The 26,447-nt window shown below is 41.8% G+C and overlaps 2 protein-coding genes and 1 long non-coding RNA gene across 7 annotated transcripts; 1 reads left to right on the forward strand and 2 right to left on the reverse strand.

Annotated features, from left to right (window-relative positions):
- Positions 1-327: 327 nt before the first annotated feature.
- Positions 328-23,293, reverse strand: esf1 (ESF1, nucleolar pre-rRNA processing protein, homolog (S. cerevisiae)). 3 transcript variants are annotated; one of them, XM_051945572.1, is made up of 14 exons: positions 23,275-23,293; positions 13,281-13,645; positions 10,835-11,094; positions 10,645-10,758; positions 9,572-9,681; positions 8,320-8,472; positions 7,639-7,753; positions 6,953-7,154; positions 6,182-6,349; positions 5,392-5,519; positions 3,227-3,317; positions 2,172-2,257; positions 1,300-1,449; positions 328-878 (listed from the first exon to the last, which is right to left on the reverse strand). In XM_051945572.1, the coding sequence occupies exons 2-14, from the start codon at positions 13,621-13,623 to the stop codon at positions 534-536; spliced, it is 2,265 nt and encodes a 754-aa protein (XP_051801532.1). In that variant the 5' UTR covers positions 13,624-13,645; positions 23,275-23,293; the 3' UTR covers positions 328-533. The 3 variants fall into 3 exon arrangements, with proteins under 3 accessions (XP_051801532.1, XP_051801530.1, XP_051801531.1); XM_051945570.1 differs by lacking the exon at positions 23,275-23,293 and adding an exon at positions 14,644-14,774; XM_051945571.1 differs by lacking the exon at positions 23,275-23,293 and adding an exon at positions 14,603-14,721.
- Positions 3,345-5,010, reverse strand: LOC127533158 (uncharacterized). Of its 3 annotated transcripts, none has more exons than XR_007940923.1 (3): positions 4,819-5,010; positions 4,123-4,296; positions 3,345-3,690 (listed from the first exon to the last, which is right to left on the reverse strand). It is a non-coding gene; the product is annotated as an uncharacterized LOC127533158 (long non-coding RNA). The 3 variants fall into 3 exon arrangements; XR_007940922.1 differs by having other exon boundaries at positions 4,123-4,368; positions 4,801-5,010; XR_007940921.1 differs by having other exon boundaries at positions 3,345-3,708; positions 4,123-4,368; positions 4,801-5,010.
- Positions 15,552-26,406, forward strand: ndufaf5 (NADH:ubiquinone oxidoreductase complex assembly factor 5). Its single transcript, XM_022214456.2, has 11 exons — positions 15,552-15,824; positions 16,561-16,601; positions 17,340-17,403; positions 18,343-18,390; positions 22,583-22,686; positions 23,185-23,224; positions 23,293-23,490; positions 24,223-24,283; positions 25,000-25,083; positions 25,183-25,265; positions 25,909-26,406. The coding sequence occupies exons 1-11, from the start codon at positions 15,612-15,614 to the stop codon at positions 25,993-25,995; spliced, it is 1,023 nt and encodes a 340-aa protein (XP_022070148.2). The 5' UTR covers positions 15,552-15,611; the 3' UTR covers positions 25,996-26,406.
- The last annotated feature ends 41 nt before the right edge of the window (positions 26,407-26,447 follow it).

A 26,447-nucleotide genomic window follows, 5' to 3' on the forward strand; every position in this document is an offset into this window, starting at 1 on the left:
AGCACCAGTGACGTCATCGGTCACGTGACACACGGCGGCTCTTTAGACTGACACAAGCTGAAGAACAGCGCTTGATCTGTAGCTGCTTTAATCCAAGCATTCATGTGTGAAGATGGATTTACTGAATGATTGTGGAGATGTTCTGTAATCATCTGACTTCAGCTAGAGCTGTATTTGGCATTTAAACACAGTCTATAAAGATTGAATAAATGCTGTGGACAGAAACGCCTTATATGGGCGTCATGGTGTTCACATCCTGTTTTTAAATGTGACATCAGCGACGGGTCATCAGTTCTGTCGGACTAAAGCACCAAGCCCAACTACTGCTTTGTTTGTAAATGAATTTAATGTAAAGATGTCAGTAGTTGTAGCAGGAATTTGAAACACAAAACAGTAGAAATCCAACATTTCCTTCTGATGTCATGTTGTGTTCCTGCTTCCAGGCAGCAGGAGGCCCATCAAGGTCAACCCTACCTACCGACTGTTTCCACCAGGTGGCGTCTGTGTCACTTTTATGTGTGGAAACAGAGAAACTAGAGCAGCTTCTGCTTCTTCCGAGCCTGAAACTGTTCCGTTTTGCTTTTAATGGACTTGACGAGCAGCGACAGACTGGGGTCCATGGCTTTCCTCTCCGTCGGAGCGTCCTGGCGTCTCTTTCCTGCTGCTTCCTGTTGGTCGGCCGACTCGGACTGTGTGGGCGTGGCCTTCCGAGCGGCGAGCGCGTCTTCCATGCGGCGCTGCTCCTCCTCCCGTCGGCGCTGCTTCTCGGCCAGGATGCTCTGCGTGGCTTGGGTCCTCTTGTAGCTGGGGTGGGAGGGGTCCAGGTTGAACAGGTGGGAGGTGAACATGGCCTGGAAACGAGGGTCTTTCACGTCCACCTGAACACACACAGACGCACGTTACACAATCACACATTTACACAAAAGTTCTGCATCCTTCAGCCAGCTGTTCTTGTTTTGTTTCTCGCTTTTGTCATTTTGATTCTGGTTTTTGTTGTTTTCTGTCTCATCCCTGCGTACTCCATGTGACCTACTGTGTGTCTGTACATACTACATGCTATCTTCCATGAACTGTGTGAAACTGATCTCCGGATCTGCTTTATGTTGGACATCTGCAGTCTCTTCTGTCTACTTGACATAAATGTTCTTGGAAATGTCTTTCTAACTTTGCTGCATGAATAGAATGCTGGTTCCTCTTATTATGGGATGGATACTGGAACACAGCCCCTGTATCCGTGGGTATAAACTCCACTCCACCTGCTGTAATGACTGATAGATTATTGATGGATGAAGGATTCACCTGGAAGTCGTCGTCCTCCAGCGGCTCTTGGCCTTTCTTCAGCAGCTTCTTCCTCTTCTTCTTGCTCAGGTTCTGCTGCTCCACAATCTTGTCGTAGTTGAAGTGTTTGTGTTCGGCGTCGTCATCCTCCATCAGCAGAGCCATCTGGGCCTGGAGACAGACAGACGGACAGGTGGAGGTGTGATCCAATAACAATATGCTTAATTTATCATTTAAACTAAAGGTGGTCTCATCATCTTGGAAAATGGCTACAGTCAGCCCAATCTTCAAATGTGGTGACCGTTCCAACATAGCCAACTGCCGGGCAATCAGCATCCTCCCACTGGTTTCTAAAGTTGCTGAGAAATTATAACTGAACATCGAGATAAAGGCCACTCCCCTTTGCATCCATTGCAGTTTGGTTTTCATGAAAATCACTTTACAGAATCTGCAAACTGTCTGTTTATAGAAAAGATTAAAAGCATGTTGGACACTAAGGCTTGCGTTGGCGCAGTGTTTTTAGATTTGAGAAAGGAATTTGACACTGTAAATCATGAAATTCTTCTGTCTAAATTAACTGATTTTAACTTCTCCTTGGATGCTATTCAGTGGATAAAATCTTTATTAGAATTCAGGAAAAAATGTGTTTGATAAAGCCAAATCAACTTTTCTAGACATCCCTGTTGGAGTACCTCAGGGCTCAGTCCTTGGTCCTCTGTTATTCTCTATGTATATTAATGACTTGCCAAATTCACGTGCTAACGTGTAATTTCAAATGTACGCTGATGATGCTGTTGTCTTCATCAGAGTCAAGACTACTCAGGAAGCATGCTCTATTCTATTCCTTCTACACAGACAGGAAGCTGGTAGTGGGAGGAGCTTCTCCGTCTCACCTTTTGTTTCTCCAGCTCCTCTTCCTCCTCAGCCGTGGGCTCCTCTTCCTGTTTCTTCTTCTTCTGTTTCTTCTTCTTCTGCAGCTCTGCAGAAACACCAGAAAACACAGATAATGAACCTTTCAGGTCTTCAGGCTCCATGTTTCTGTCTGGATTCACACTGTCCTTGTTTGTGGCTTTGGCTTCCATCTGAAAACTTAACCTCATCTCAGCTTTAAAATCATTTCATCAGCACGACTTCACTGAAAAACTCTCCAAAAACAAACCGTTTGCTCCAATTATCTTCTGCAAACCTAAATAATAAGAATAATTCTCCTGTTCGCAGCACAACTCAGAAACCATGACCTAGACCAAGAGTGAGGAGACAAACAGGAGTTTTCAGCTGAACTGCAGGCAGTGCTTCCAGGACCAGTCTAATGATCAAAACACATCCAGAGTGTTTTCAGACAAATTTTGTCATTTTACAGTGGTTTCATGTCGTTTAAGACAATTTTTTGTCATCAAATCAAACGTTATTAAATTACAAGTCACTTTAGGCGAGATTTTGTCATTTCAGGCAAATTTTGAGTCATTTTTGGTCAAATTTCTGTCATTTTAAACAACTTTCACTTTGTGTACGACCACTGAGTGATTTTGGACAAATTCCAGAGAAAGTTTTGAGACATTTTACACAATGTTTGGAAATTTAAGCAAAGTGTGAGTCAGTTTAAACATATTTTCCATCATTCTAACTGAGTTCTGCTGCCATAAGACATCTCTGAGCTCTCTCTCCTTCTTCATGATGTTCTCCAGGACTTTAAATGAACCACAGTTTGTTAAAATGAGACAGGAGGAGCTAAAAGCAAACACAAAGAAAACAAAAACACCCAGAAAACGCTGCTTGGACTTTAGAAGGTGAAGTCCTTTTGTTCCTGATGTCTCCGCCCACTCACCTTTCAGCCAATCACCTGTCCCTCTTAAGCTAGCGTGCTAAACAGCGGCTACCAAAATTAGCCAGTTTGCACCTGTTAGCTAACAACCAGAACAAGAAAATCATTGATTCGGCGACTGATTACCTGCAGCGCTGAGCTCCTCGGAGAAGAAGGGGTCACTGAGGTCCACATCTGGAGGAAGCTCGTCGTCGCTGAGCTGTTCCACGTCAGTTCCCTGAAACAAGATCAAACATGGAGAAGATTAACGAAGGAACGGCGACGAGAATCATAACTAAGAGCTGGGACTGAGAACAGAGAAGGTGCTGAGGGAGTTTTAGGTTGGTTACTTTCAATATTTCAGTCATTCTATTGAGAAGAATTCTGTGCTGAAGAAACACCAACATCTAGACCTCTATGAACACGTAGACCTCTGTGAACACCTAGACCTCTGTGAACACCGAGACCTCTGTGAACACCGAGACCTCTATGAACACCTAGACCTCTGTGAACACGTAGACCTCTATGAACACGTGGACCTCTATGAACACGTGGACCTCTATGAACACCTTGACCTCTGTGAACACCTAGACCTCTATGAACACCTAGACCTCTGTGAACACCTAGACCTCTGTGAACACGTAGACCTCTGTGAACACGTAGACCTCTGTGAACACCTAGACCTCTATGAACACGTAGACCTCTGTGAACACCTAGACCTCTATGAACACGTAGACCTCTATGAACATGTAGACCTCTATGAACACCTAGACCTCTATGAACACCTAGACCTCTATGAACACCTAGACCTCTGTGAACACCTAGACCTCTATGAACATGTAGACCTCTATGAACACCTAGACCTCTATGAACATGTAGACCTCTATGAACACCTAGACCTCTATGAACACCTAGACCTCTATGAACACCTAGACCTCTATGAACACCTAGACCTCTGTGAACACCTAGACCTCTATGAACATGTAGACCTCTATGAACATCTAGACCTCTGTGAACACCTAGACCTCTGTGAACACGTAGACCTCTGTGAACACCTAGACCTCTGTGAACACCTAGACCTCTGTGAACACCTAGACCTCTGTGAACACCTAGACCTCTGTGAACACCTAGACCTCTGTGAACACGTAGACCTCTGTGAACATCTAGACCTCTGTGAACATCTAGACCTCTGTGAACACCTAGACCTCTGTGAACACCTAGACCTCTATGAACACCTAGACCTCTATGAACACCTAGACCTCTGTGAACACCTAGACCTCTGTGAACACCTAGACCTCTATGAACATGTAGACCTCTATGAACATCTAGACCTCTGTGAACACCTAGACCTCTATGAACATGTAGACCTCTATGAACATCTAGACCTCTGTGAACACCTAGACCTCTATGAACAGGTAGACCTCTGTGAACATCTAGACCTCTATGAACACCTAGACCTCTATGAACACCTAGACCTCTATGAACACCTAGACCTCTGTGAACACCTAGACCTCTATGAACAGGTAGACCTCTGTGAACATCTAGACCTCTATGAACACCTAGACCTCTATGAACACCTAGACCTCTATGAACACCTAGACCTCTATGAACACCTAGACCTCTATGAACACCTAGACCTCTTTGAACACCTAGACCTCTATGAACACCTAGACCTCTATGAACACCTAGACCTCTATGAACACCTAGACCTCTATGAACACCTAGACCTCTATGAACACCTAGACCTCTATGAACACCTAGACCTCTGTGAACACCTAGACCTCTGTGAACACCTAGACCTCTATGAACACCTAGACCTCTGTGAACATTTGAAACCAGTCACAGTCTGAATCATGAACATAAACATCCACAACCTCAACAAACAGTCCTATAAACAATAAAATTATAACTAGAAATTCACCATTTCCACTGACCACTTTAAACTCAGTTATTTTATGTTGCTATGTCATGTTATGTTATGTTAATTTTTCTTATTACATAATGTTAAAGTTATGTTAGTATTGTTTATATTTTCCTTGTTACATAACTTATGTTTATTATTTAATTTTCTATTTGTCTTGTACAAACGGGTTCTGTAAAATACTGGAGTCACATTCCTTGTATGTGCTCACATACTTGGCAAATAAAAGGGATTCTGACTCTCCCACATTTCTTGACTCTGAATGTTGGATTTCTGGAGATACTGGACCATGAAAGTACTTTGGATACCTGTCACTCCTCCAATATCAACATCCCATCAGTTTACGTTCCACCTGTGAAGACAGAACACACTTCTGTTTTCAGTCTCTCACCTGCTTCCTCTCAGACTTCTTCTGCTTCTTCCTCTCCTTCTTCTTCTGCAGAAACTCCTCCCAGGGCGTCAGCTTGTCTTTGGCCTCCAGCTTCTTCTTCACCAGCTGCTCCGTCGCCTCCTTCAGGCCTGCACCAGGACAAAAGACACTTTTAATCAACATATCTGAACCAAAGTGTTCTTTATGGAGCAGACACAGAGCTCAGTCAGAACGTATGTCACATTTAGATCAATCTAAACGCACATTAAACACACAAATCTAATATTTACACTTAAAAAGACATCAATGAGGAACATAAGAGCTGCTAAATGGTCAGAATTGATAAAAGACATGCTGGTTGAGTATAATTTCAGATTTTCTGGACTATTGTTGGAGTCACTGTGTTTTTATGAAATTAAGAAAATGTGGAGAATTATGAGCCCATTCTGAGTAATTCTGGACTCGTGAGAATATGAAGAAATTGGAACCGTGTCTGGTCAGATTCTACTGATGTTAGAGCCTCAAAGACTGTTTCAGTCGAAACATGGATCCACCCATAGATATACACTGACAGGAACTCTATGGAGACACTAAACCGGCCTGGATTGAACATTAGTTTCATCATTTAAAAACTCCAGAAAACATTCAGAGCATGACAGCAAGCAGACAAACAGCTCTATAAAGTCTCTTATTCCAGGCTAATCTTCTACATTACACACTACTTGAGTGTTTCTTCACAATCCTTTCTAAAATCTTGTATCTGGAGTTTCTGCTCACTGAAGCTGCTCCACATGCAGACGTCTCCTCGTACCTGGCACCCAGGTGACCTCCATCTCCATGTCTTTGTCTTCCTGCAGCTTCTTCTCTTTGTCCTGGATGCCCTTCAGAAGCTCTCTGTACTTGGAGATCTGCTCCTCGCTCTTTTTCTTCTTCTTCTTCTTGTCCTCCTCTCGAGGTTTCTTCTCCACGACCAGCTCTTCTGTCCAACACAAACACAACTGCCTTCAGATTTCACCCTGAACCGTTTCAGCTCTCTGACACATCGAGCTTCGACATTTTCTGCTGCAAACAAAAGGACAGAAACGAGACAGAAAAGGACAGAAACGGACAAAAATGAGGAAGAAAAGGACAAAAACGAGGAAGAAAAGGACAAAAACGAGGAAGAAAAGGACAGAAACGAGGCAGAAAAGGACAAAAATGAGACAGAAAAGGACAGAAACGAGGCAGAAAAGGACAGAAACGAGGCAGAAAAGGACAAAAATGAGACAGAAAAGGACAGAAACGAGGCAGAAAAGGACAGAAACGAGGCAGAAAAGGACAAAAATGAGACAGAAAAGGACAGAAACGAGACAGAAAAGGACAGAAACGGACAAAAATGAGGAAGAAAAGGACAAAAACGAGGAAGAAAAGGACAAAAACGAGGAAGAAAAGGACAGAAACGAGGCAGAAAAGGACAAAAATGAGACAGAAAAGGACAAAAACGAGACAGAAAAGGACAGAAACGAGGCAGAAAAGGACAGAAACGAGGCAGAAAAGGACAAAAATGAGACAGAAAATGAGAATATTCTAAGTATTTTCATACCCTCTGCTGTGTTGACGTGGTCTGCTTCCTCCTGCCCTGCATCTGCATCTTCACCTTCTTCTTCTTCTTCTTCTTCTTCTTCTTCTTCGCTGGAGGAGGCCAGGTAGGCGTTAAAGTCCATGTCCAGCAGCTGGTTTTTGTTGAACTTCCTGTTCAGGGCTGTCACTCGCTCGTGGTCGGTTTCATCCCACGTCAGCTGCACCTGACGGGTTCCACACAAACACTGCTCTTATTTCTGTTCAGTAACCAGCCGTGAAAGACCCAAAACTATTTTTAGACTGGAGACAGCGACGTCTCTGAATACATGTGGACACACTGAGGTGTAAAGGAGACACTGAGACGTTACTGCTCAGAAAGCACGAGTAGGACGCTCATTCAGACGCAACTATAATACGCCCAAAAGGAAGAAAACGTCTAAAAATGTGACGAGAAAAACTAAATATTGTCCAAAAAAATAACTAACACGAGTCAAAAATAGGTTTAAAAAACTAAATATTGTAAAAAAAATAATAATAATCACTACAATTAAAAAAATATATTTTCAGAGATGACAGGAATTCATTAAAAATATTGTAAAAAAAAAAAAAAAAGACTAAAATTAGTAAAAATGTTTTTAAAACACTAAATATTGTAAATTAAAAAAAATTCTGACAATTTAAAATAAAACTAGTGATCAGCCTTCTTACCTTCGAGGTGGCGGCAGCAGACGAGGTGAACAGTTTGGGCGTGTAGGCCGACAGCTTCACATCTGTCGCCACGTCTCTGGGCTCCTCGTCAAACGTCACGTCGTCAGGAATAAAACTGGTCGAAATGAACGGACATTTAGAGATCAAATAAATAAATGCAGCACGGCTCAGAAACAGAGAACAGAGGAGAAACATCTTCTACTGATGATGAGCAGAGGAGAGAGGAAAAGCAGAGGAATCATGGAGAATTCCTCAAAATGTGTTCAAAACGAGACACAAAATGAAAACATCAAGACAGAAAATGATAAAAATGAGACACAAAATGAAAAAAACAGACACAAAATGACAAAAACAGACACAGTGACAAACACGAAACAACAACGAGCAGCGAGAGTGAGCAGGCATACGGTGGAGTTGTAGTTTCACCAAATTCTCCCTGGTCAGTCAGGTGAAATAATAGCAGTTAGAGAAGAGAGCAGTGAAAGCTGATGGGGCTGCAGGTAGAGGCACTCAGAGCTCCAGACACTTTCATTTTATTTGCCAGATTAAATTTCAAGTGTCTCTCCTTTAGAGAGCATCGGTAAGAAGACGTTCAGCTGGTTTGCCTGTGCCAGCAGCGGAAGGGTCAGTCTGGAGCCCTCTGATGGCATCTGTTGTTTATTTGTTGTCGGATAAACGTACCGGAGGTCGAGGACGGAGCAGCTGCTCTCGTACTCGTAGCCGTCACACTCCTCGTAGATCTTGGCTGACGTCTTCACAGAGTCACACTCCACCACGGCGTAGAAATACTTCAGACGCTTGAACTGGTAGTCGCGCATCTTCTCTCTGTAAACCCTGAGAGGAAACACACAGGCAGGAGAATAAACAAACACACCTGCAACAGGAAGCCAGTTTGACTCATCCGGGCTTCCTCAGTGTGAGTCGGTTTGATAAAGAGAGACGCTGGGGGTCACAGCGGTGGTCCTTAGCGCATCATGTGACTCTTCTGTTGTCCACAGCGGACCAATCACGCACCAGGATCAGGACCAAATGCAAAAACATGTTCATGAGTTTTCTACATCACCAACTGAATACAAGCAGGTTACCACGGCAACATCCAGATAATCGGCTACACCACTTCATTCAGTAGATTAATGACATACAGATGTACAGGACGTAGATCTGTACATCAGTTACCATGGAGATCTAGATCTGTACATCAGTTACCATGGAGATCTACATCTGTACATCAGTTACCATGGAGATCTACATCTGTACATCAGTTACCATGGAGATCTACATCTGTACATCAGTTACCATGGAGATCTAGATCTGTACATCAGTTACCATGGAGATCTACATCTGTACATCAGTTACCATGGAGATCTACATCTGTACATCAGTTACCATGGAGATCTACATCTGTACATCAGTTACCATGGAGATCTAGATCTGTACATCAGTTACCATGGAGATCTACATCTGTACATCAGTTACCATGGAGATCTACATCTGTACATCAGTTACCATGGAGATCTAGATCTGTACATCAGTTACCATGGAGATCTACATCTGTACATCAGTTACCATGGAGATCTACATCTGTACATCAGTTACCATGGAGATCTACATCTGTACATCAGTTACCATGGAGATCTACATCTGTACATCAGTTACCATGGTGATCTAGCTGGTTAAACCCCTTGGTGACAGCTCTGACTTTAGTCCTAACAGATCGTTACGTTGCTGTTTCTGACCGACAGACGTCAGCAGGAAAATGAACCAGTGACACAAAAACCCACAGCAGACGACAGAATAATGAGGAAACTCTCAGCCTCAAACAGCCGACATGAATCAGCGGAAACGTGAATCGCTCCCTGATGTTGTTCTGAGTTTACCGGTGTGACGTTTGACCTCAGCATTTGTTGTCGTGTCAGCTCGTTGCCATGGTTACCTCTCCTCCTCAGTGTCGTCCTCCGAGTCGTCGGGCAGCGCTCTCAGCTCCAGCGGTCCCTGAGTCTCCTCCACCTTCAGCCTCTCCTTCCCAAACTCTGACGGGTAGATCTGGAGGACAGCCAGCATGCATCACTGTTTGTCTCTGACAGACAGACGATGAACAGAACCCTGAGCTGTAGAACACCAGGAGCAGCAGAACCTGATCTCTGATGAGAGGAGCTCTGGCTGATACCATCATAGCTGCATGAAGAGAACACCTGAAGCTCTGCTGCAGGCTTTAGGAGAACCTCTGCTCTGGTTCTCCTGCAGAAATCTGATCCACCTCTGAACCCCTAAAAGGCAAGTAGTCTTTTTAAAATTAGCAGTATGAGTCTATATATATTTATTTATTTATTTTATTGGTTTTATTAACATTTTTATTTTCAAAGTACTTTTATTAGTATTATGATTATTTCATTATATTATTAATGATTATTATAAAGTTTAATACATACTGTTTTACAATATACATTATTATATAATAATAATGCATAAGAATAATATTATAAATGATTTATTATATATCATTCTAAATATGAATAGATATTATTCTTAGAATATATGTGACTGTATATTAGATTACAATAATACAAACTAATATATATTATATAGTATTATACATTATTAAACATTACATATTAATCCTACTTACAATATATATATGTTATTACAACATGCACCGTTTATGTTTTCTGTCATTATAATTTCATTAGTGTCATAAACATTCCTATTTTCTGTGTTTTATTATGATCTAGTTTAGTCTTTTATTTTCACTGTGCTTTTATAATCATCTTACTGGGTGTGCTGTTATTTTTCTTTTCATATCGTTATTTTGAAATTAATTTTCCTGAAATAGAGCTCATCATGGAGGAGGAGGCAGAGCTGCTCATGTACATCTGAAGGAGTAACAGAAATCTAAGAGTATTCATGCTTTCTATATGGATCTCAGTGATGAAGCGCGGCCCAAACACAAACCGACAGCGTTCTGGTAAACCCAGGAATGAACTGAAAACATGGAGGGAGCAGCGTTACCTTCACCGACAGCACGGCTCCTCCGGGAGGCGTGAAGGAGTTGAGCAGAGCCAGCAGGTCTTTGGCCTTCATGCGGTCCCAGTCCATGTTGCAGACGGCCAGCCGGGCGGAAACCTGACACACAAACACGGTTAGAACACGGGAAGAGCGTCCGTGTGGGCCGGCCGGGCGTCCTCTGGAGTCATCTCACCTCGTCGCTCCGCGGGGCGTCTTTGCACAGCTCTCCCCAGTCGTGTTCGATCTCCTCCTCCTCCCTCCTCAGGATGGCGTCCACGTCCTCGTCCTCGTCAGAGCTGGTCTCCACGTTGCCCTTCCCTCTGGCCAGGTCCGGCTCGCTGTCGCTGTCGTCCCCAGAATCCACACCAGACTCCTCATCGTCCTCGCTGCTGGCGCTGACGTCTTCATCATCGACGTTCTCCTCTGCAGACCGCTGCTCCTCATCGTCTTCATCTATGGAAAACATTGATTTACACTGAGAGCCTGTCCCACCTCCTGATGAGGACAGATTAGTACAACAATAAAAGACACAAACAGAAAACAAACCTCCACCATTTAAATCGTCAGCGTTTCAGAACAATTTCTTCTTCAGACCACCTTTGACTTGTCAGCTGGTTTTCTCATTTAATATGAATATTTAAAGAGATTTTAAAAATATTTTTATGTGAGTTTATTTTTTCATTTTCAGATTCACTTTGTCGACATAAATCTGGTTTGGAGGAGACTTGTTGTGTGGTTTGGTCTAAATTCTATGTGAATTATTGCAGTCACAGCCGGGGTGTCCAACATGAGGCCCGTGGGCCAAAAGCGGTCCTCCAGAGGGTCCAACATGAGGCCCGGGGACCAAAAGTGGTCCTCCAGAGGGTCCACCATGAGGCCCGTGGACCAAAAGCGGTCCTCCAGAGGGTCCAACATGAGGCCCGTGGACCAAAAGCGGTCCTCCAGAGGGTCCAACATGAGGCCCGTGGACCAAAAGTGGTCCTCCAGAGGGTCCAACATGAGGCCTGTGGACCAAAAGCGGTCCTCCAGAGGGTCCAACATGAGGCCCGTGGACCAAAAGTGGTCCTCCAGAGGGTCCAACATGAGGCCCGTGGTCCAAAAGCGGTCCTCCAGAGGGTCCACCATGAGGCCCGTGGTCCAAAAGTGGTCCTCCAGAGGGTCCACCATGAGGCCCGTGGTCCAAAAGTGGTCCTCCAGAGGGTCCAACATGAGGCCCGTGGACCAAAAGCGGTCCTCCAGAGGGTCCAACATGAGGCCCGTGGTCCAAAAGCGGTCCTCCAGAGGGTCCAACATGAGGCCCGTGGACCAAAAGCGGTCCTCCAGAGGGTCCAACATGAGGCCCGTGGGCCAAAAGCGGTCCTCCAGAGGGTCCAACATGAGGCCCGTGGACCAAAAGTGGTCCTCCAGAGGGTCCAACATGAGGCCCGTGGTCCAAAAGTGGTCCTCCAGAGGGTCCAACATGAGGCCCGTGGTCCAAAAGTGGTCCTCCAGAGGGTCCAACATGAGGCCCGTGGTCCAAAAGTGGTCCTCCAGAGGGTCCAACATGAGGCCCGTGGTCCAAAAGTGGTCCTCCAGAGGGTCCACCATGAGGCCCGTGGTCCAAAAGTGGTCCTCCAGAAGGTCCAACATGAGGCCCGTGGTCCAAAAGTGGTCCTCCAGAGGGTCCAACATGAGGCCCGTGGACCAAAAGTGGTCCTCCAGAGGGTCCAACATGAGGCCCGTGGTCCAAAAGTGGTCCTCCAGAGGGTCCAACATGAGGCCCGTGGTCCAAAAGTGGTCCTCCAGAGGGTCCACCATGAGGCCCGTGGTCCAAAAGTGGTCCTCCAGAAGGTCCAACATGAGGCCCGTGGTCCAAAAGTGGTCCTCCAGAGGGTCCACCATGAGGCCCGTGGTCCAAAAGTGGTCCTCCAGAGGGTCCAACATGAGGCCCGTGGTCCAAAAGTGGTCCTCCAGAGGGTCCAACATGAGGCCCGTGGTCCAAAAGTGGTCCTCCAGAGGGTCCAATCCGGCCCTCAAAGTGTAAAATTTAGAGAATTTGTATAATTTTGTAATTTGTAAGACAAATGCAATTTTGCTTTTAATAATTTGGTTTTTTGTGTCTTTTTGTAATATCTTGTCTTGTTTTTGTCTGACTTTTGTCGTTTGTCTCATGTTTTTGTTTCTTGTTTTTGTCGTTTTGTGTTTCCTTTTTGTCTCGCTTGTTTTTTTTGTCTTATTCGTCATTTTTGTCTTGTTTTTGTCTCTTTTGTTTTGTTTCATGCCGTTTGTCTCATTGTTGGTCGTTTTTTCTGACGTTTGTCGTTTTGTGTTTTAATTTTGTTTTTGTTGTATTGTGTCTTCTTTTGTCTAACTTCTGTCTTTGTCTCATGTTTTTGTCGTTTTGTTTCCTTTTTGTCCTGCTCGTGTTTTTTTGTCTTGTTTTTGTCATGTTGTGTTTTACTTTATTAGTTGGCTTTTCTCTCGTTTTTGTCTCATGTTTTGTCTTTACGTCAGAATAAAGATCATCTTCTCAATCGCACTTGAAGCACTTTTTGCACTTACTACAGGTTTTTCCTTATGTCTGAATTCTTGCTTGTGTTGTACGTCGCTTTGGACAAAAGTGTCTGCTAAATGAAATTGTAGAATTGTAGAATTCTCACCCTGTTGGATGACTCGGACTCCTCGTTCAGGTTCGTTCTTCCTCTCGTCCGTCACTCCTCGACCAGCCTTCTTCTTCTTCTTCTTGTCCTTTTCCTCCTCCTCCTCCTCCTCGGAGTCGGACAGCTTGTAGAAGCGCTTCAGGTCCTCTGTGGACGTGTGGCTGATGGGACGGCCTCGTTTGTCCACCGTGTACTTCACCTTGAAGCGCTCATCGTGAAACATGGACTGGAAGCGCTTGTCGATCTTGACTTTGCGTTCTCTCTCGGGCATCTCCCAGAACCTGGGGTCCTTCTGCACCCGCAGGAAGCGATCGTCGCCGTCCGTCTTCTTCTTGGACGACATGTCGGCGAAATCACGGCGTCACCTGCACAAGACCGACAGACGTGAAGACATGACTCCATCTGACTTTAACAGTCACTGAATGAACACGAGTGTGTCTGAACGCGTAAAACAACACCTACAGATGAAAGCAAGAACCAGAATTAAATCAGTTAAAACGGAAAATATTTGATTAAAAAAATCTTACTTTTTAGGTTTTTATTGACGATGTTGCCCTTATACTTTCTGTGCTTTTATTGTTATTATTTTATGGGAAAAGATATTCACATTACTGAAGAAAACAGTAAAATAATAGAAACTATTTCAAAAACGAGTAGGAATAGGAATGTAACTAATGTAAATAATGACTTTTTAAAATTAAAGTTGTGATTAAATGCACACTTATTGTTTATGTAATTTTATGGTGTTATTACTTTACTGATTATCATCATCATTATTACATTTTAACTTATCACTATTATGACTGGTTTTAATTTTACAACATTGTTAGTGACTGTTAGCTAATGCTCTTAATATACTGTTTGTTTTTACTATTATCATTACTGCTGTTTTCTGTGTGCTTTGCTCTTTGTTTATAGGACTTATTTTCCTTTAAACTGTCAGACCGGCTGGACTTTTTAAACTGAGTTTAGCTGCGATGCTTCCAAACACCGTCTGTTATTTAACATTTAGAAAAACTCTTTAACTTACACCGTTTACTAGCTATAGAAGATCTGTTACCAAGAACCGTTACCTAGCAACATTAACCAGTACTGTTACCTAGCATCGTTAACTACTACTGATAACCACAAACATGTATATGTCTATGCTGTTAACTAGCTTTAAGCCCGCTCCGTGTCTGTTGGTGGGTTTAAAACGGTGAGTTTACCGGCTCCGTGTCTCTCCGGGTCCCCGACATGTAAACAAAATGTCGAACAGAGAAGACGAACAGTAATGGCGGGAAACCAGCCTCGGCGGAGAACACACGCCGGTAAAAACTTACCAGGAGGTTAGTTTGAAACACAATTACAGAGGAAAAGTTACCAAAAAACACTCTCCGTTCTTCTCTTTCACTCAGTCCACGGTCCCCATACACGTGTTTTCCCACAATGCACCGCTGCCGTTCCCACCCATTTCCCGCTACGGCAAATGATGCGGGACAAAAGTGGAGTAACGCGCAAAGCAAAATAAAATGCTGTAGCTGTGAAATTTTTTGGCAAATTGAAAAAAATAACTCTATATCTTATTTTACATTAAAACACGCATTTATCAAAGGTTTACTTTTAGATATAGCGCCTTCTGACAAGTCATGCATGACATTTTAATATTGTGCTTTTTAAATTATCCTGTTGGTTTCATCATTTATTTTTGATTTTTTTATTTACCCATTTGAGATTTTACTTTTGGCCTTTGTTTGTTCTTATTATTGATAATATTTTTATTTTCTTGGATATGGCTGAAAAGGCTAAAATAAGATTTTTTTTAAATGAAAAAATTAGAAAAGAAAATCATAGGAAAATTAAAAATGAAAATATTTTAAAATAAATATACTCAAGTAGTGGAAAATTAAAATATGAAAAAAATATGATTAAATGAAAATATAAATAACTTAAATATCTGTAAATGAAAATATGATTTTGCTGACGAATACATGAAAAGATTACAAAGTACATATGACTAAGTTAAAATATGAATAATTTTAATATGAATAAATAAAAATATGAAAAATGCAAAAAATAAAATATGAAAAAAATAAATATGAATAAATGAAAATGTGAAAAAATAAACATGAACAAACTAAAATATGAAAAACCTCAACATGTCTAAATGAAAACATGAAAATTTAAAATATTACTACAGATGAGCAGATGATAATATCGAATGATTAAATAATAATAAATAAAAAGTGCAGCTTGGTTCGTTGTCAGCAGCAGGAGTTTGGCATTGGAGCCCGACAGTTTCCGGTTCCGGCGGAAGTCAATAACAAGAAGCTCCGTCTCTCTCTCTGCGACATGAGCAGCTCGGTGACGGTCAGAGTACTGCGGAGGCTGCAGGGGCTCCGGGCCGGTCCAGTCAGAGGTCCGGCGGGGCTCCGGGCAGAACCGGGTCGGTTCCTGTCCAGCGGCGGTGCCATGAACGTGTTCAACCGGGACATGAAGAAGAGGCAGAAGCAGCGGGTCGCGGCCCTGAAGGACGGACACCAGTACGACTACCTGAGGGACGAGGTGAGGAGCCCGGTAGAGACCCGTTAGGGACCCGGAGGAGACCCGGTAGAGACCCGTTAGGGACCTGGAGGAGACCCAGAGCCCAACCAGGGTCTCTGCTGCTGGTTCTGATTAATGTCATTGATGTCGTTTTGAATCACTTTGTTTTATTCTGTGTCTATTTTGCTTCTTTCTGGGATGTTTTGAGTCTTGTTGTGGTACTTTTGTTCAGTTTAAGAGTGGTTTTGTGTATTTGTGGTTGTTTTATGACTCTTTGTGGTCATTTTCTTTATTTTTGTGGTTGTTTTGAGTCTTTGTGGCTTTCTGTTTTATGTCTGTTTGCCGTCATTTTGGATCTATTTGCTCTATTTTTCACCTCTTCTTTCAGAAGTTGTGCGTCTTTAATCTTCGTCTGCTTCTCTTTCTGGTTGTTTTGTGTCTTTTTGTGGATGTTGTAGTGACACTTTTGTCCAGTTGTGATTCAGTTGGTGTCTTCATGGTAATTTTACTCACAAATAGTTGTTTTTGTTTTGTGTTTTTTGGTCTTTTGTGTGTCTGTCTGGTTGTTTTTGCATCTTTAGATTAGTTCATTTTGTGTCTTTGTGGTGGATTTGTGTGCTGATCTGTAGAACCAGAGACACATAAAAGGCTTCTCCTGCAGAAAACAACTTTCATTTGTTTGACTAAAATCTGCAGAAGATCCAGTGGAGAACCCAGCGACACTTGAAGGTTCTGTGTGTGTTCTGTTGTTGTGCAGGTCGGCAGTCGAGTGGCGGATCGAGTTTACGACATCGCCAGGTGAGTTCATGATGCCGGTTTTAACCTGCTGCTGGAACTTCAACTATATTCAATTTTTATATGATTAATTTCCAGTTTTTTTAAAAAGCTAGTTTTAATTTTGTTTTTTCATTGTGTTTTTTATTTGTATTTAATAGTTTTAATCTATTTTTAGTTTTTATTGAGTCATTTTTGTCTGTTTTTTCTTGTTTTATTATTTTATGTTTTGTCCTTTTTTTTAGATTTTATGTATTTTTTTTATATAGTTTCATTTCACTCTGTTACAGTCTGAGCTGGTTCTGTCTTATCGGCTGTTCAGTCGTTTATTATCGATTTTATTTGGTTTAAATTTAAGCTTTTTTTAACGTTTCTCTGAGACAGAATATTTCCTTTATTATTTTTATTTAATTCCAGTCATATTTTGTGTAATTAATCGTGTTTGAAAACTTTAATTAGATCCTAATTAAAGAGTTTATTTTGGTTACAAATTCAGATTCTAACTGATTATAAATCCCTCATAATGTTCTCTACAATCCTTTTATTTATTCACATATTTCTAATGAACTTTTTCAAACTTTTTTCGGCCCCAGTGAAGCCAACAGACCAGATCTGAGGATATACACCCCTTGTCAAAAGTTTTAGGACGCTTTCTCATTTAAATGAATGAGAAAGCGTCCTAAAGCTTTTGACAGGGGGTGTATTAAGACCTTAAAGCTAAAACTGTGACTCGGCAGGAATAACGGCTTTCTGTCTCCTCAGGACGTTTCCGCTGGCGTTGGACATTGGAGGTGGAAAAAGTCACATCGCCGAACATTTGAACAAGGTACAGAGAACCAGTGAAACATGTCTGAAGATAAAAACTGAATAAACGTGTCTGAATTAGGGCTGGACCCGAATATTCGTTCGCTACGGTATCCGGATATTAATTTTCGTGTCCGAATATTCGGGCCAGCCCTCGTCTGAATGAAGCTTCCTGACCGTTTAAAAACCGTTTTAGATTTTCCTCCACGAGGGAAGAAAGGATTTGACACAGACTGAATATTTTAATATTTTCATCATAAAACGCAAACATAATGTGTAAAAAATCTAATATTTTATGGCTTTAAGCTGCTCTATGAACCTGTAAAAGTAAGAAATAAGCATGTTATTTTTCAGTAATGTTGGATTATTTCACCAGAAATGCTTCATTTTTTAAACCATTTAATCATTTTTTAAAATGATTACTAATTCATATTTTGTAAAATGTTCTGTTTTTAATGATTTCACATTTAGTTTCAGTAACTCTCTCAGCTGTTTCTTTTTCTGCTGCCTTTAAAACGTGCTTTTAGTCAAATATTCCAGCGCTGTCTGCTCTGTGTGTGTTCGCTTTAAGGTGCTTTAAAATGTGAGAAAACTGTTCTGAGTGTTTTATAATCCAGGAATATAAAGCCAGTTTTTAACTAAACCTGAAAAAAAACTATTAAAAATAATACAAATATTTAAAGAAGCTCAGATTAATGAGCAAACCTTTATAAAACAGTAGAAAAACTTAAAGTGATAAATAGTGAAATAATTAGTTTTAATATATATAATAATGGAAATTCAAACCTCCAGTGAGACGTTTCTAAACACGAAGCTGAAAATCAGAACCAGACGGTGGAATCATAACTGAAGTGTGCTGACCTGAACATGTATGTTACATGTATGTTATGTATGTAATACTACGTGATGCTGTAGTTGTGTTGGTGTGTGCAGACTGAGTAATCAGCTGTTTGTGTTCCAGGACGTGGTCCAGAGTTTGGTTCTAACCGACGTCTCTCAGCAGAATCTGGTGAGTTTTGATCTGGAAACGGATGAAGAGAGACGATGTAGACGGGTGGTCTCTGAGTGTCCTCCTGTGGACATTTACTGTCTCTGTGTGGGTGTTTTGTGTCTGTGTGGTTGTTTTGTGTCTCTATGTGGTTGTTTTGTGTCTGTGTGGTTGTTTTGTGTCTCTATGTGGTTGTTTTGTGTCTCTGTGTGGTTGTTTTGTGTCTCTATGTGGTCGTTTTGTGTCTCTATGTGGTTGTTTTGTGTCTCTATGTGGTCGTTTTGTGTCTCTTTGTCGTTGTTTTGTGTCTCTATGTGGTTGTTTTGTGTCTCTGTGTGGTTGTTTTGTGTCTCTATGTGGTTGTTTTGTGTCTCTATGTGGTTGTTTTGTGTCTGTGTGGTTGTTTTGTGTCTCTATGTGGTTGTTTTGTGTCTCTGTGTGGTTGTTTTGTGTCTCTATGTGGTTGTTTTGTGTCTGTGTGGTTGTTTTGTGTCTCTATGTGGTTGTTTTGTGTCTCTGTGTAGTTGTTTTGTGTCTCTATGTGGTTGTTTTGTGTCTCTATGTGGTCGTTTTGTGTCTCTATGTGGTTGTTTTGTGTCTCTATGTGGTCGTTTTGTGTCTCTGTGTGGGTGTTTTGTGTCTCTCTGTGGGTGTTTTGTGTCTCTCTGTGGGTGTTTTGTATCTCTTTGTTGTTGTTTTGTATCTCTTTGTCGTTGTTTTGTATCTCTTTGTTGTTGTTTTGTGTCTCTTTGTTGTTGTTTTGTGTCTATGTGGTTGTTTTGTGTCTCTTTGTCGTTGTTTTGTGTCTCTTTGTTGTTGTTTTGTGTCTCTGTGTGGTCGTTTTGTGTCTCTGTGTGGTTGTTTTGTGTCTCTCTGTGGTTGTTTTGTGTCTCTATGTGGTCGTTTTGTGTCTCTGTGTGGGTGTTTTGTGTCTCTCTGTGGGTGTTTTGTGTCTCTCTGTGGGTGTTTTGTATCTCTTTGTTGTTGTTTTGTATCTCTTTGTCGTTGTTTTGTATCTCTTTGTTGTTGTTTTGTGTCTCTTTGTTGTTGTTTTGTGTCTATGTGGTTGTTTTGTGTCTCTTTGTCGTTGTTTTGTGTCTCTTTGTTGTTGTTTTGTGTCTCTGTGTGGTCGTTTTGTGTCTCTGTGTGGTTGTTTTGTGTCTCTCTGTGGCTGTTTTGTGTCTCTATGTGGTTGTTTTGTGTCTCTATGTGGTCGTTTTGTGTCTCTTTGTCATTGTTTTGTGTCTCTTTGTCGTTGTTTTGTGTCTGTGTGGTTGTTTTGTGTCTCTATGTGGTTGTTTTGTGTCTGTGTGGTTGTTTTGTGTCTCTATGTGGTTGTTTTGTGTCTGTGGTTGTTTTGTGTCTCTATGTGGTTGTTTTGTGTCTGTGTGGTTGTTTTGTGTCTCTATGTGGTTGTTTTGTGTCTGTGTGGTTGTTTTGTGTCTCTATGTGGTTGTTTTGTGTCTCTGTGTGGTCGTTTTGTGTCTCTATGTGGTTGTTTTGTGTCTCTATGTGGTCGTTTTGTGTCTCTATGTGGTTGTTTTGTGTCTCTATGTGGTCGTTTTGAGTCTCTATGTGGTGGTTTTGTGTCTCTATGTGGTCGTTTTGTGTCTCTTTGTCGTCGTTTTGTGTCTCTTTGTCGTTGTTTTGTGTCTGTGTGGTTGTTTTGTGTCTCTATGTGGTTGTTTTGTGTCTCTGTGGTTGTTTTGTGTCTCTATGTGGTCGTTTTGTGTCTCTATGTGGTCGTTTTGTGTCTCTATGTGGTCGTTTTGTGTCTCTTTGTCGTTGTTTTGTGTCTCTTTGTCGTTGTTTTGTGTCTGTGTGGTTGTTTTGTGTCTCTATGTGGTTGTTTTGTGTCTCTATGTGGTCGTTTTGTGTCTCTATGTGGTTGTTTTGTGTCTCTATGTGGTCGTTTTGTGTCTCTTTGTGGTTGTTTTGTGTCTATGTGGTCGTTTTGTATCTCTTTGTCGTTGTTTTGTGTCTCTTTGTTGTTGTTTTGTGTCTGTGTGGTTGTTTTGTGTCTCTTTATGGTTGTTTTGTGTCTCTATGTGGTTGTTTTGTGTCTCTATGTGGTCGTTTTGTGTCTCTGTGTGGGTGTTTTGTGTCTCTCTGTGGGTGTTTTGTGTCTCTCTGTGGGTGTTTTGTATCTCTTTGTTGTTGTTTTGTATCTCTTTGTCGTTGTTTTGTATCTCTTTGTTGTTGTTTTGTGTCTCTTTGTCGTTGTTTTGTGTCTCTTTGTCGTTGTTTTGTGTCTCTTTGTTGTTGTTTTGTGTCTCTGTGTGGTTGTTTTGTGTCTCTGTGTGGTTGTTTTGTGTCTCTGTGTGGTTGTTTTGTGTCTCTGTGTGGTCGTTTTGTGTCTGTGTGGTTGTTTTGTGTCTCTCTGTGGGTGTTTTGTATCTCTTTGTCGTTGTTTTGTGTCTCTTTGTTGTTGTTTTGTGTCTCTGTGTGGTTGTTTTGTGTCTCTGTGTGGTTGTTTTGTGTCTCTGTGTGGTTGTTTTGTGTCTCTGTGTGGTCGTTTTGTGTCTGTGTGGTTGTTTTGTGTCTCTTTGTTGTTGTTTTGTGTCTCTGTGTGGTTGTTTTGTGTCTCTGTGTGGTTGTTTTGTGTCTCTGTGTGGTCGTTTTGTGTCTGTGTGGTTGTTTTGTGTCTCTGTGTGGTTGTTTTGTGTCTGTGTGGTTGTTTTGTGTCTGTGTGGTTGTTTTGTGTCTCTTTGTTGTTGTTTTGTGTCTCTTTGTTGTTGTTTTGTATCTCTTTGTTGTTGTTTTGTATCTCTTTGTTGTTGTTTTGTGTCTCTTTGTCGTTGTTTTGTGTCTCTTTGTTGTTGTTTTGTGTCTCTTTGTTGTTGTTTTGTGTCTCTATGTGGTTGTTTTGTGTCTCTTTGTCGTTGTTTTGTGTCTCTTTGTTGTTGTTTGTGTCTCTTTGTTGTTGTTTTGTGTCTCTATGTGGTCGTTTTGTGTCTCTGTGTGGTTGTTTTGTGTCTCTGTGTGGTCGTTTTGTGTCTGTGTGGTTGTTTTGTGTCTCTCTGTGGGTGTTTTGTGTCTCTCTGTGGGTGTTTTGTATCTCTTTGTCGTTGTTTTGTGTCTCTTTGTTGTTGTTTTGTGTCTCTTTGTTGTTGTTTTGTGTCTCTGTGTGGTTGTTTTGTGTCTCTGTGTGGTCGTTTTGTGTCTGTGTGGTTGTTTTGTGTCTCTTTGTTGTTGTTTTGTGTCTCTGTGTGGTTGTTTTGTGTCTCTGTGTGGTCGTTTTGTGTCTCTGTGTGGTTGTTTTGTGTCTCTTTGTGGTCGTTTTGTGTCTGTGTGGTTGTTTTGTGTCTCTTTGTGGTTGTTTTGTGTCTCTGTGTCGTTGTTTTGTGTCTCTATGTGGTTGTTTTGTGTCTATGTGGTTGTTTTGTGTCTTTGTCGTTGTTTTGTGTCTCTTTGTTGTTGTTTTGTGTCTCTGTGTGGTCGTTTTGTGTCTCTGTGTGGTTGTTTTGTGTCTCTTTGTTGTTGTTTTGTGTCTATGTGGTTGTTTTGTGTCTTTGTCGTTGTTTTGTGTCTCTTTGTTGTTGTTTTGTGTCTCTATGTGGTCGTTTTGTGTCTCTGTGTGGTTGTTTTGTGTCTCTCTGTGGGTGTTTTGTATCTCTTTGTCGTTGTTTTGTATCTCTTTGTCGTTGTTTTGTGTCTCTTTGTCGTTGTTTTGTGTCTCTTTGTCGTTGTTTTGTGTCTCTTTGTCGTTGTTTTGTGTCTCTATGTGGTTGTTTTGTGTCTCTTTGTCGTTGTTTTGTGTCTCTTTGTTGTTGTTTTGTGTCTCTTTGTTGTTGTTTTGTGTCTCTATGTGGTCGTTTTGTGTCTCTGTGTGGTTGTTTTGTGTCTCTCTGTGGTTGTTTTGTCTCTTTGTCGTTGTTTTGTATCTCTTTGTTGTTGTTTTGTGTCTCTTTGTGGTTGTTTTGTGTCTCTATGTGGTTGTTTTGTGTCTCTTTGTTGTTGTTTTGTGTCTGTGTGGGTGTTTTGTGTCTGTATGGTTGTTTTGTGTCTCTTTGTCGTTTTGTGTCTCTTTGTCGTTGTTTTGTGTCTGTGTGGTCGTTTTGTGTCTCTTTGTCGTTGTTTTGTGTCTCTTTGTCGTTGTTTTGTGTCTCTTTGTAGTTGTTTTGTGTCTGTCGTTGTTTTGTGTCTCTGTGTGGTCGTTTTGTGTGTCTCTGTGGTTGTTTTGAGCTAAACCAAACGTGTGTCTGACGTTCAGAAGCGGTGCCGACAGACTGAGGTCCCGACTCGGTGCGTCGTGGTTGACGAGGAGTTTCTGCCGTTTAAGGAGAACACCTTTGACCTGGTGCTGAGCAGCCTCAGGTGAGTCCAGGTGTTCTCACACATTAAAGGAAGCTGCTCCTCCTCCTGTCCGTCTGCTGCTAAACTCTACGTGTCTTTGTCCGTGTGATGCGTCTTTCTTCTGTCATTCTGTTTCCTTCTTGGTGTTTTTCGGGTCATTTAATGTCTCTGTGGTAATTGTGTTCAGTTTTGATTAATTTGTGTCCTTTTTGTGTGTTTTTTTTTCTAGTTGTGTCTTATTGTTTGTGTCTCTTTGCAGTTATTTTGTCTCTGCCTGGTCATTTTGTGTGTTCTTGGCTTTGTTATGTATTTTTGGTACATCTGTGTCTTTTTGTGGTCATTTTGTGTTTCTTTGTGGTTGTATCTTTCTTTGGTCATTTTGTGTTGTATATAATTGACTTTCTGATTATTGGGTTCATTTATTGATTTTATTCATTACTAAATTCTACGTTTCTACTCAGAAGTGCTTCAAAGGACATTTGGTGATCGATAATCTGAGCTTGGGTTCTGTTCTTCCAGCCTCCACTGGATCAACGACCTGCCCGGCGTTCTCAGACAGGTGAGCTCAGTGATTGGTTGACGGCGGCGGCTCACCCGAGTCTCGCTCACCTGAACGTCTGCTCTCAGATCCAGCAGGTGCTGAAGCCGGACGGCGTGTTCATCGGGGCCATGGTGGGCGGGGACACGCTGTACGAGCTCAGGTGTTCCCTCCAGCTGGCCGAGAGCGAGAGAGAAGGAGGATTCTCTGCTCACGTTTCACCGTTCACCGCCGTCACCGACCTGGGAAACCTGCTGGGAGGAGCCGGGTTCAGTCTGCTGACCGTGGTGAGGAGGACACACCTGTCTGTCTTTAACCTGTCTGTCTTTAACCTGTCTGTCTGTCTTTAACCTGTCTGTCTGTCTCTTTGTGGTTGTTTGTTGTAGCTGTGTGTATTATTAGTTGTTTTGTGTCTTCATGTGACCACTTACAGTGGTTTGCTTCTTTTTGTTGTAGTTTTGTGTATTTCCTGTGATTTTGTGTCTGTAGATATTTTTTCTTTTGTAGTTGTTTTGTATCATTTTGTCATAATTTTGTGTATTTGCAGTAACTTTTGTTGTCCATTTCTGTGTTTGTAATCATTTTTTTGATTATTTGTGGTTAATTTGTTTGTTCTGTGTCTTTTTGTGGTCATTCCACATCTTTGTAGTTGTGTTGTTGCTTTTATTTGTGTGTAGGATTTTATTTTACAATTTGTGGTTAATTTTAATTTTATTTGTGCGTATTTGTTTGTTTTGTGTCTAAATGACTCAGATTTTGTATGTTTGTCAGTTTCATGGATATTTCTCACTTTATTTTATTCTATTTCTGCACATTTAGAATCTATTTTATTGAGTTTTTAATGTAGTTTTTATTAATTTATTTGTTTTGATCTTCAGATGTCAGATCTTTTTAACTTTGTGTCTTTATTCAGAAATTGATCAGTCGTGTGTTGTTGGACTGACAGAGTTCAGCAGAACCATAGAACAAAGTTTCTGTGTGAATGTAGCACTGAATAAAGTCCACTTGGTCTGTTTCAGGACGTCGATGAGGTTCAGGTTCACTATCCAGGAATGATGGAAGTCATGACGGATCTCCAAGGTGTGAAACGTGTTCCACATGATCACGTGTTCCACCCGATCACGTGTTCCACCCGATCACGTGTTCCACCCGATCACGTGTTCCACCCGATCACGTGTTCCACATGATCACGTGTTCCACCCGATCACGTGTTCCACCCGATCACGTGTTCCACCCGATCACGTGTTCCACATGATCACGTGTTCCACCCGATCACGTGTTCCACCCGATCACGTGTTCCACCCGATCACGTGTTCCACATGATCACGTGTTCTACATGATTACATGTTCTACATGATTACATGTTCTACCCGATCACGTGTTCTACATGATCACGTGTTCTACATGATTACATGTTCTACCCGATCACGTGTTCCACATGATCACGTGTTCCACATGATCACGTGTTCTACATGATTACATGTTCTACCCGATCACGTGTTCTACATGATCACGTGTTCTACATGATTACATGTTCTACCCGATCACGTGTTCCACCCGATCACGTGTTCTACATGATCACGTGTTCTACATGATTACGTGTTCTACCCGATCACGTGTTCTACATGATCACGTGTTCTACATGATTACATGTTCTACCCGATCACGTGTTCCACATGATCACGTGTTCCACATGATCACGTGTTCCACATGATCACGTGTTCTACATGATTACATGTTCTACCCGATCACGTGTTCCACATGATCACGTGTTGTTGACGCTGCTTTGGTTCTAGGGATGGGGGAGAGTAACTGCGCCTGGAACAGGAGGTCGCTGCTGCACAGAGACACCATGTTAGCTGCTGCTGCTGTTTATAGAGGTGAGAGGACAACAGTCAGTCAGACAACAACGTCACACAGTCAGACATACACAAAATGACCACAAGGAGACACAATGCTGCTTGTTTGAACCGTTTCAGAGATGTACGGGAACCAGGACGGCTCAGTTCCAGCCACCTTTGAGATTCTCTACATGATTGGCTGGAAGCCTCATGAGTCTCAGGTCAGAAGAACCGTTTTCTGCTCATCTCCAGTATCTGTGGGAACATGAAGGCAGAATCAGCCTCACATGTTGAAATTTAACCTGAATCAACATGAAGCAGCTCTGAACATCTAAACCAACATCTAGACCTCCATGAACTCCAGGTTCTGGTTCCTACCGATGAGTCCACGTCAACATTTAGTCTAAACATCTAAAAACTGGAACCTGGTCTGGTCAGACTTTAACCATCAGATTCTACTGATGTTAGAGCCTCAGCAGTTGGAGAAATGTGGACCAGAGACTGGATTTTAGTAGAAACATGGATCCATCCATAGACAGACACTGACAGGAACTTTATGGACATTTTGGATGTTTTTTTTTAAACATGTTTCTTCTGTTGGATCCATTCAGTGATTCAGATCTAATGAAACTCTTCTGTCTGGCCTCACCACATTTCCTGGCTGGTAGTTTTATTTCTGGAGATACTGAACCTTTAAAACAGATTCACAGCTTTGAGAGTGAAAACAGAAAAGTTTTCAGCTCTGGAAATATTAAATTCTATAGAAACAGAACTCAGTTTTGATTCCCAAAGACCAAATCTTTGAACAGACTCAGGGTCTGTTTTCTGATTTCTGTCTCATTCTGCTGTTTTTGTTCTTTTCAGGCCAAACCGGCGAAGCGAGGCTCGGCCACAGCGTCGTTTGGAGATTTATCGCAGATCAGCCGACCTACCGACACAGGCCGGTCATAAAGCCAGCAGGACATTTATTCAACCCTGTTTCATAGCAGGAAGCTGGAATCATTGACTGTTAGACTGAAAAATAAAACTCTTTCGCCCACACGAGGCTGGAAACTGATTCCTGGACCTCTATGGAGACGATTGTTCAAGATTAGTTTAAAATTGCCCCAGTTGACTCTAAATTTTGGGATCTCCATCGCAGAGGTTGGAACAAACCGCTCTGCTCCTCATCAGTAGAAAGATGTCTCTCCATGCTGGATGGATCTCCAACTATGAGCTCTGTTCTGTTTTTGAGCCACGCTGACTTTGATTGGTTTTCCTCTCAGTCTGTCTGTGGAAACACTGCCTGCAGTTCAACCTGAAAACTCCAGATATTTGTAACCTTATTTATTTATATGTCAATAAATCAGAGTTTGGTGTGAATGGTGTGTTTTTGCAGACTTTGTGATTTTGGTCACAGCCGA

This window comes from Acanthochromis polyacanthus, chromosome 3 (assembly GCF_021347895.1).
Source record: "Acanthochromis polyacanthus isolate Apoly-LR-REF ecotype Palm Island chromosome 3, KAUST_Apoly_ChrSc, whole genome shotgun sequence".
Taxonomy (NCBI): domain Eukaryota; kingdom Metazoa; phylum Chordata; class Actinopteri; family Pomacentridae; genus Acanthochromis; species Acanthochromis polyacanthus.